The 10,000-nt window shown below is 37.9% G+C and overlaps 1 protein-coding gene across 1 annotated transcript in view; it reads right to left on the bottom strand.

The window, feature by feature from the left end:
• LOC123768817 (secretin receptor) overlaps nt 1–10,000 on the bottom strand; it is a 50,560-nt gene that overhangs the window by 21,457 nt on the left and 19,103 nt on the right. Inside the window, exons 3-4 of the mRNA XM_045759604.2 lie at nt 8,440–8,868; nt 7,700–7,834 (exon numbers count right to left, since the gene is read on the bottom strand). Of these exons, the coding sequence (XP_045615560.2) occupies nt 7,700–7,834; nt 8,440–8,868 (564 nt within the window). The remainder of the gene's footprint in view (nt 1–7,699; nt 7,835–8,439; nt 8,869–10,000) is intronic.

The raw sequence follows: 10,000 nt of genomic DNA, 5'->3' as shown, positions 1-10,000 counted from the left end.
TTGCAAAATAGTTGCAACAATTCAATGAATTTCATATATAAATATTTCAACAGAAGTGTTGATAGATCATAGTTACGAAATAATGCATCAGGAACTGCAATAATAATATTTTGAAATACATAACGAACAGAATTTATCTAAATTTGGGACAATAAACTTGGAATCTTTCCCCACAAATTAAAAAAATCCACAAACTTGAAAGTATTGTAACTAGAAAACTAATTTTGCTCGACTATTTTATTATGAAACGTCTTCTTAACCATGATATGGGGTTTGTAATGTCATTAAAAACCTTATTAGTGGATTTGGAAGGTTATTAAAGTGTCATTAAGGATTATGGAAAGAATTTATTACTGCAGTAAAGATTTTTGGAATATTACTGATACCCAGTTAAGGAGTTTAAGGTCATCTCGTCGCAATTAGGAATTATAGACGGTCATTACGACCTTATTATGGATTGTGCAAGGTCACTGACAATTATATAGGTGTCAATAATGAAATTGATGGCTTATGATGATAGCGATCAATGATTATTTTCCAGGTCAATGATAGTGATGAGCACAACCTAACCCTACGTATTCACCTTTCCTGTCTTCAACTCTTCTTTCGCAATTCAGCACAACCCTTAACACCGCCTCTTATCCCTGTGAGTGCTACACATCAGACGTTCCAGCACCCATTCTCTCCCATCTCAATGCCACCTCCTTCAGCGCCATTCTCCACCCCACCTCTTAGCAAAATCCCTCTTCTTAGTCCGTGGTTTGAGTCTCCTGTAGCCCAGATGAATGCAATCCCTCTTGTGATATATTCAGAGTGATCACAGTTGATTCTCCAAATGGCCCCAAAAATGTCTGAATATATAACAGATTTGTGTCTTTGATGCAGTTTCATTAACATAACCAACAGCGTAAGGCTACTCACATGATTGTCTTTTTACATCTCTTTTTCATCTATCTCATGTTATTTTATCTCTTTAAGAAATTGAAGGTAGCGATCGTGACATAGAAGAATGTTGGTTAAGCAATAAACGTTGCTCCTGTAGTGTAACAAAACCATTATTTTTAGAGCCCAAGCCCAAGAGCTGGATACCCTATTGGCCTATAACTCCCTTTGCGTCAAATAAGAGGCTCATATAGTGTTAATTATTTACATTTACAGTATACACTAGGAGAATTTTAAGAGGTGTATTTAAAGTAAGAGGAGTGAGTGAAACATGTCAATAAAAATTTGGAGCAAACCTATTAATAAAAATTATCATTGTAAAAAGCTGGTTCCAGGAGCTGGAACCAAATAGCGCTTATAACATCACTCAGGTCAAAAAAGGAAAATCATGCAAAGTTTATTTAAATTCCGTTCAATGTAGTTCGTGTAATAGTGTATAAACAGATTTAAAAATGAGTAATATGAAATTTGTATCCAACTTTTGTTGCAAGGTATCACGATACTTTGTATCAGGCAATCTGGCTTGTTGGTTTGCTGGAAAATAACTGGCTTGCATCTGTCTTGTTGGTTTACTGTGTGACTAACTGGCTGTCATTCAGGCATTCAGATACATAGCATTTAGGCTTCCTATATAGCTAGCATCTATCTGGTTTGTTTGTTAACTGGTTAATTGGCTGGCATTTGCCTGGTTTGTTTCCTGGCTGGGTATCTGGGTGACATTAGCTTCGTTGGTTTTCCAGTTAACTCGACGGGGGTTAACTCGCTGGGAAGTTTTGAAATAGGTTGGATGATTGCATGGCAACATAACTGGATGGATGCGTGGCTGGCAGTCTAGTTCGCTGGTTGACTAAATGTTTGGCTTTACCACAGCAGGATTACCAGATGATCGTAGAATCGAAGCTTAGATATCTGATTGAATTGGTGTATTGATAAATATGCAGACTATATTTAGCTTTTCGATGGTGAGTATATAAACGGATGAGCTATTAGTTGGATGATCTGCTTGATAAACGGATTAGAAGATATGATTTATTGATTAGTAGAGGGAAAGCCAAAATAATGTATGACGTTATAAGTAGATATTTTGATGAATAGCTTTAGGGTAGATGTATAAATATATGACTTAAGTGAAGATATATGGATGTATAGTTGCAGGGTGTACGAATGTACGCCTGGAAAATAGATGTATGATGAATAGCTGGCGGGTAAATATTTAGATATATAATTTGTGTATGGATGAATGTATATATGATAGTGTTATATTAATAACATTCAGGGGTATGGAGGGTTGAAAGGACAGTGTTCGTTAAAATGATTGAAAACTGTGTATACACCCCGTTCCTCTTTAGCTCACCAACCTTCTCTCTCCATAATATTTTTCCTTCTCTCTCTCTCTCTCTCTCTCTCTCTCTCTCTCTCTCTCTCTCTCTCTTTCTCTTTCTCTCTCTCTCTCTCTCTCTCTCTCTCTCTCTTATGAAGGCATATGTATGAGTTTGAGGCCATCGAGACACGAACTTGTTTTATGCATGAGCACAATTCGTGAAAACTGAAGGTCGAAGCAGCGACATTCAAAATGGATTTAGAGAGGAGGATGTGTGTGTGTGTGTGTGTGTGTGTGTGTGTGTGTGTGTGTGTGTGTGTGTGTGTGTGTGTGTGTGTGTGTGTGTGTGTGTGTGTGTGTGAGGGAATGTGTTAAATCTGAAGCAATGCTTTCGTAAAAAATTCACTCCTTGTCATGCATATTAATATTAGTTTCTTGAAGTCATAAAAGTTATTTTAGTATGTGTTTTTATGCTCACAAAGGTGGGTCACAAACATTATAATTACAACCTAATTAAAACAAAAGATTCACACACTTACCAGACACAAGGGATGTGAATTCATTATGTTAGAGGGATTCTTAAACTGGGTTGGTGTTTAGTTGTAGCTTCTGAGAAGATAAACATTAGGAAGTTCGAGAAAGAAAGGCGAGAGAGTGAGAGAGAAAGTGTGGGAGAGAGTGAATGTGTGTGTGTGTGTGTATGTACACAGATTTACATCATGCAGACACACATATACAAAGGAAAACTTGCATGACCTTAGAGGATTGTTGGGGGCTAATCAACACATAACAAATCTGATAAAGTCCTTTCAGTATCTTGAAGCACAAATTAAAGACTACTTCGCCGTAGGCACAAAGCGCTTACATTGCCTGTGAAACGAAACAGCAAACAGGCTTTGCAGATAATCTCTAAAATTTCTGAAGCTGCGACAGAATCAATCAGTCATACCCAATCGCTGCATTCAACTCTTACACTTTTTACCAATGCCTCAAAACAATGCCATTCAGCTTCAGACTTCAGCTATAATCCTCAAAAGTTATACTCTATTGCTTGCAGAACGAGAATCACTATAATTACCCAATTCATATATGCACATTACAGCATTACAAATCAACTAGCTCTGAAAGCTCCGTTTGGAAGCGTTGTGATTCTACGACACAGTGTTTGTCACTCTTTATCTCCCTCTTGCCCCTCTTAATCTTCTTATTTCCCCTCTCCCTCTGTTTGTCGTATCCCCTCACAGAAATATCGTAAATATTTTAGGAATGATTAAAACGCCCGTGACAAGAATTAAGAGCATGACAACAAACCTTTACGGGGAGAGAGAGAGAGAGAGAGAGAGAGAGAGAGAGAGAGAGAGAGAGAGAGAGAGAGAGAGAGAGAGAGAGAGAGAGAGAGAGAGGAAATAACACAACATTCTCATTCAAAATCTGTCTCACAGAATTTTCCAAACACATACAAAATATTATTCCCAAAATGTGTTAAAGTATACACGTTTCTAAAATAAAAAGCACAGCGACATATAATCTTAGAAGCCGCCTGGCTCTGCTCGCTCCTAAAACAAGCTTTATTTTCTTTATGCTAATTGATTTCGCCTCGTTGATTCTGTTTACGTAGTCCTGAGGTGTGTAAAAAGTTAAACAAAAATCCCTGTTTTCTCTCATTTAATGAGCTCGTCAAGTTAAGACCTGGCAATTCCTTAATGATATTATATATTCATTTAACTAAAATCCAAAGCCTCTCACCACATACTATATAACATATCAATCGTATTAGCATTTAGATTACAGGTAAAGTAAATTTACAACAGTCGAATGTGTCAAAGATGTGTGAAGAAGTGATACAAATTTGCATTTATATGGAAGGAAGGCGAGTTGCTGAGTTCTGTATATAGATGGATTGGTATTTACGTTAAATGATCAGGATTTAAAAATAATTTAAGCATGTGGGTGTGGATTGCTTATTCCTCTGTTTACTTTCACCTAATTGTATTTGCGGGGGTTGAGCTTTGGCTCTTTGGTCCCGCCTCTCAACTGTCAATCAACTAGTGTACAGATTCCTGAGCCTACTGGGCTCTATCATATCTACATTTGAAACTGTGTATGGAGTCAGCCTCCACCACATCACTGCCTAATGCATTCCACCTGCTAACAACTCTGACACTGAAAAAGTTCTTTCTAACGTCCCTGCGACTCATTTGGGTACTCAGTTTCCACCTGTGTCCCCTTGTTCGCGTGCCTTTTGTTTGTGTGCATGTGTACATGTGTGTGTGTGTGTGTGTGTGTGTGTGTGTGTGTGTGTGTGTGTGTGTGTGTGTGTGTACTCACCTAGTTGTGCTTGCGGGGGTTGAGCTGGCTCTTTGGTCCCGCCTCTCAACCGTCAATCAACAGTTGTACAGGTTCCTGAGCCTATTGGGCTCTATCATATCTACACTTGAAACTGTGTATGGAATCAGCCTCTACCACATCACTTCCTAATGCATTCCATTTGTCAACCACTCTGACACTAAAAAAGTTCTTTCTAATATCTCTGTGGCTCATTTGGGCACTCAGTTTCTGTGTGCCCATTCACACACTCAGTGTGTGTGTGTGTGTGCGTGTGTGTGTGTGTGTGTGTGTGTGTGTGTGTGTGTGTGTGTGTGTGTGTGTGTGTGTGTGTGTGTGTGTGTGTGTGTGTGTACACGATGTGCTTCAAATCTTTCGTATGAAATAGAAAAACTATTTGTAAATATTATATCCAAACTAAGGTAGTGAAATGTGGATATGCTCTACCGTAGACTTTTTTCTGGTTCCTGTTTTACATAAGTTTGATTGTAAATCCTATTCATTGTTTTTAAACAAATTAAACCTAAATGTGTGGCATTCTTTTTATATAATGTTTCCGCTAGACTTCATTCTTGATAGCTGTGTAATGTCAGAGCTAAGTTAAGTCACTGTAAAATGCAAAGATTTACAAATATCTTCCAATTCAATTCAGTTATTCAGGAAAATATAAAACCTATGCATATATATTATTTTTCATATACTGAAAACATAGGTTATAAGTGTGAGAACTTGCATTCAAAGTAAATGAAATGAAAAAATAGATTTGCACATTTTGGTGTTGTATACAAATAATAGAAGAATATCCCATAGACATCTAAATGACTATTTTTTTAATAAATTTAAAGGCAAACAAATATGTGATTAAAATTACTTTTAATGCTAAAACAATAATTTCAGAGCGTTCTTTATAACGTGAACCTGTGAATAAACATAACGATAGAGATATGAATCTCATATCTCTATCTCCTAACACTAATTTATTTGTTTTAAATGTAATCGACAAGTCAACTTTGTAGTGTTGTCTTCGACTGTGTTTCTATTGTAAAGTTCATTATTGGTTCTTTTTTCATTGTCTGATTTTCCGTCTGTATTTCTTGCTCTTCAACAGATAGTGAAAAAAAATAAAAAATATATAACATAAAGTGAAAGTGTATATATACCAACTACTCTCTATTCTACAAATGTTTTTGTCAAAATCTATAAAATATGCCGTTGGTAGTATTCTGAATGACAACTGTATTGTGGTGTTTGATCAGTGATGAACCTCTCCATAATCCACGTGAATAGGTTATTGCTCCTATGTGTCACAATGGTGAGCTGCAGTTGGATAACAAAGGAATGTTGTGTTGCCTATATCTATGAAACTCGGTTAAAACATTTGTTGTGTAATTTGTTGAGTCAATGTTTAAAATCGCGTGTGTGTGAGTGTGCTGGTATATTTAACATGGTTCACTTGGCAGTGTATGTGCCAGATATCCATGAACGAGGGTTCGATCCAGTCTAACTACTGCAGTTCAATGAGCAAATGTAATAGTTGACTGACGACTGAAAAGTAGAGCAAGCAACTTATCCTCTCAACAAATCGACCTCGTTTAGCACGTTATATTGACCAACGTTACAAATGCAACCAACTATGAAGTGGAACGACTCATGCATAAATCAACCTCTTCTATACATCGGTCAGTAGGGTGAGGTTGGATGCTTGGGTTCGTAAGCTTCATGGTAGGATAGTAGGTGGGAGTTTGTACGTTAAGGCAAAGGAAGAGATCGAGCTGCAGCCAGACAGCCAGGTAAATACAAATTAAATCCATAACCACAAACATTCTTAACCGTACACAAAGCCGGAAAGGCAGATAACTAACAGTTCAGCAATATTAACACTATAAAATTCAAATTTGTTAGGGTACTGCATGTGCCAAATTAAACAATAAAAACAAGATAAAATTATTGTTGGTAGTCCTTAACTGAACGGCCATAAGCATGAGTGATACAAAATGAACAGGATGTGATAAATATCATGATACACTGAATATACTCGTTTGTTAACGGATGAGAAACCTAGTTGCAAGACAGAAACAATAAAGCTTGGACCTCTAGATCCAAGACCAAGTCAAATTGGTCTCTCTGGGATCAATGTGACTGAAATATCACTGAATTCTCGCCTATTAATGTGAGACAAATGGGTATGAGCAGTATAAGTTGTCAGAAGAAAGACCTGAACCAAGTCACCTTGAGTATACCTCTTGTGTTTGTGCTACTGATAAATTATGCACGAGTCTTAGCCAATGTCAGGAGCACATAATATACACTGTGAAACATACATAATCCATTATAAAAAATATCATATATGACACTATAATATGCAAGCATGCTAAGCGATGCTATATGTTATAAAGCATATATGAAAAAAAGATCAACACAACCTTCGAATTCTAGTGACCTGAATTTTAAGGTGAAGAAGGATAAGCGTTGCAGAGAAGGTTCTGTGGAAGGAGAGAATGGGAGGCTGGAACACCCTGAGAAAGATGAAGGTGGTATATGATAGAGGAATTCTCCACGTGAGAATGCATAATGATGCTGAAAGAAATTGCATTTTAGGATGTGGGATTGTTAGGACTGAGAGAGCGAGAGAGAGAGAGAGAGAGAGAGAGAGAGAGAGAGAGAGAGAGAGAGAGAGAGAGAGAGAGAGAGAGAGAGAGAGAGAGAGAGAGAGAGAGAGAGAGAGAGAGAGAGAGAGAGAGAGAGAGAGAGAGAGAGAGAGAGAGAGAGAGAGAGAGAGAGAGAGAGAGAGAGAGAGAGAGAGAGAGAGAGAGACAGACAGACAGACAGACAGACAGACAGACAGACAGAGACAGAGACAGAGACAGAGACAGACAGACAGACAGACAGACAGACAGACAGAGAAACAGATTGACAAAGAGACAGACAGGCAAACTGACAAACAAATATACATTCAACGACAGATAGAGAACGACTGAAATTTAAAGTGAAATTAACCGAGAGACACAGATAGAAAGAAATGAGGTGATAGACACAGATAGAAAGAAATGAGCTGAGAGACAGAAGAAGAGAAAACAGCCGAGGAAACTCATAATTCACAGGAGGACCGACCTTAAAAAGTGTAATGTTGACATTCTCAGCCACGAAGTAGGAGGTGGAGCACTGTGTGTAGTTGGTCCAGGAACTGTTCCCTCCATGTAGACGGAACCACGTCCCCTGTGAAGTACAGTACCTGGTCGCCTGACTCTGAGACACACAAGGAAAAAACGACCATTAGTTCGGAACGTTTCGCGAGCATGTATTAAAGCCATATTCATGGGTAAAAAAAATGAGATTAATTTACATGAGTTAATTTTCAATAAGAGGTACACGTGAGCTAGTGTTGGTGGGATGGAAGCAGGTGGTATACTAGAAAGTGGGATGGAGGCAGCTGTCCTCCTAGTAGGTGATATGTATGCAGCTGGTGTGCTAGTAGGAGGCATTGAAGCAGTTGGTATGCTAGTAGGAGGCAAGGAAGCAGTTGGTATGCATGGAAATGTATATTTACCTTCCGAGGTTTTGTTGAGTCTGTTTATCTTTGCAGCTTTAATTAGACAATCAATATTCATGTTTTGATTCCCTGGTAAGTTACTGAGATAGTATAAGACAATAGTAAAAATTTTAAAAATTATCTTATTCTTTACACAAAAGAAAAATTTATAAACCAAGGCATGTTTTTGCTCCAGATTCTGACTGGAATTCGCAGAGATTTTTTATGCACTTTTTGTGTGATTTTTTAATTCTAAAAAAGTAAATAGCAATAACTTATATTAATATCGACAACAGATAATAGAAAATATCAATATTCTTACCCCATGAGGGAAGCCTTGCACGTAGGTAGGACACGGAATAGTAACCAGTGTGTCTTGAGGCGTGCGGGGCCAACAGTACACATCGTCAAAGGTCGTCGGACAGTAGGCAATAGTGGACCCATTCTCTATCAATCTCGGATTCCCACTTTCTTTAATAACCTGACTCCCAAGTTCTCTCTCTTGGCTGCCTTCATCCTTGCTCTCGTTTTCTGCCCGGTCGATCGAGCTCATCGTTCTGTACTTGGCGCTCTCGACTGTCATATATTCATCCCTTTCGTCGTAAGCGACTCCCTCGACGTCGTCTCCAGTGATTCTTACGCTCGCTTCGATTCTCAACTGTCTCAACAACCGTCTCTCTTCCATCATCTTGACCTCACAGTCTTCCCTCATCGCTTCCAAGACGGCCACCTGATCCTCCACCGACTCAGGCTGAGGACAAGAAAAGACTGAGGGTCATCGATCTGGCTTGGGATTTTAAAGAGTTGAAAACTTTGTTCACTCAGAAGGAAGATAGATCGGAAGTGCTCTATTTTCCGAACATATCGTCTGTCTTATGTGCCTCAGTGTTGTAAGTCGGGTTTAATGTTTGATTTTGCGAATATTGTTTTAATTTTATTTTAGTGTGGGCTATCATCCTTCACATTTTAGAGAAATATGAATTTTTATTCATATATATATAATAACGACATTAAAAAGGACAAACCAAGCTCACATATTATTCACAAAATTAATAGAAGAAATATAAAATATGAAAAAATACAGTTCATAGACAACGACGGTACTATAATAAGAATATATATTGAAAAACTGTTTTAATAAACTAAGCAAAAATATTACTAAAATATATATTTTTTTCATAGAGGAAATAATATCAGTATAAGCATTTATTATATTCACAAGTGCTTTCGAGTACAATTCGTTTGTCTGCACACACACACACACACACACACACACACACACACACACACACACACACACACACACACACACACACACATACACACACACTTAAACACACAGTAGCAGGTATAAGGGCCTAACCTGTTTCACATATATACACACATTAAAAAAATCCAGTGTGACGAGACTTGGTTTTAATAAATTCCACAAACACATTTAAGTCACTAGCAAAGATTATCAACACCTTTACTTCAGATGGGAAAGATGCCTTACTTCTACAAGTCGACTTCATGGCAGATACGATCAAGAAAGGAAATAGACACAAGGTGCCACATCGTATACAATGGAGTAGTTGACAAGCATCTTCTGTAGCATACTCCAGAGATTAATATATGACGTTCAATGAAGTAATTTAAAATATAGTTCACATGTCTCACTTTCATCGTCGTGTTCAACACTCACTAACCTCTTTTATCTTTCCAGTCCCGTCTTTTTGCAAAAATATCGCTCTCTTTCGTTTCCACGTCTTTCTTCAACTCCTTCCTCGCTCCTTCATCTATCCCTTTCTCCCATTTTTTGTAGCTATCTTTTTTCTCTCTCCCTCTTCCAATATTTTATTTCTCTCTTTTCCCCTCACGCAAGACATACAGATGTGCTCCAC

This window comes from Procambarus clarkii, chromosome 83 (assembly GCF_040958095.1).
Source record: "Procambarus clarkii isolate CNS0578487 chromosome 83, FALCON_Pclarkii_2.0, whole genome shotgun sequence".
NCBI classification, from domain to species: domain Eukaryota; kingdom Metazoa; phylum Arthropoda; class Malacostraca; order Decapoda; family Cambaridae; genus Procambarus; species Procambarus clarkii.
The sequence above is the reverse complement of the archived record's forward strand: the minus strand, read 5'-3'. Positions and strand labels throughout refer to the sequence as shown.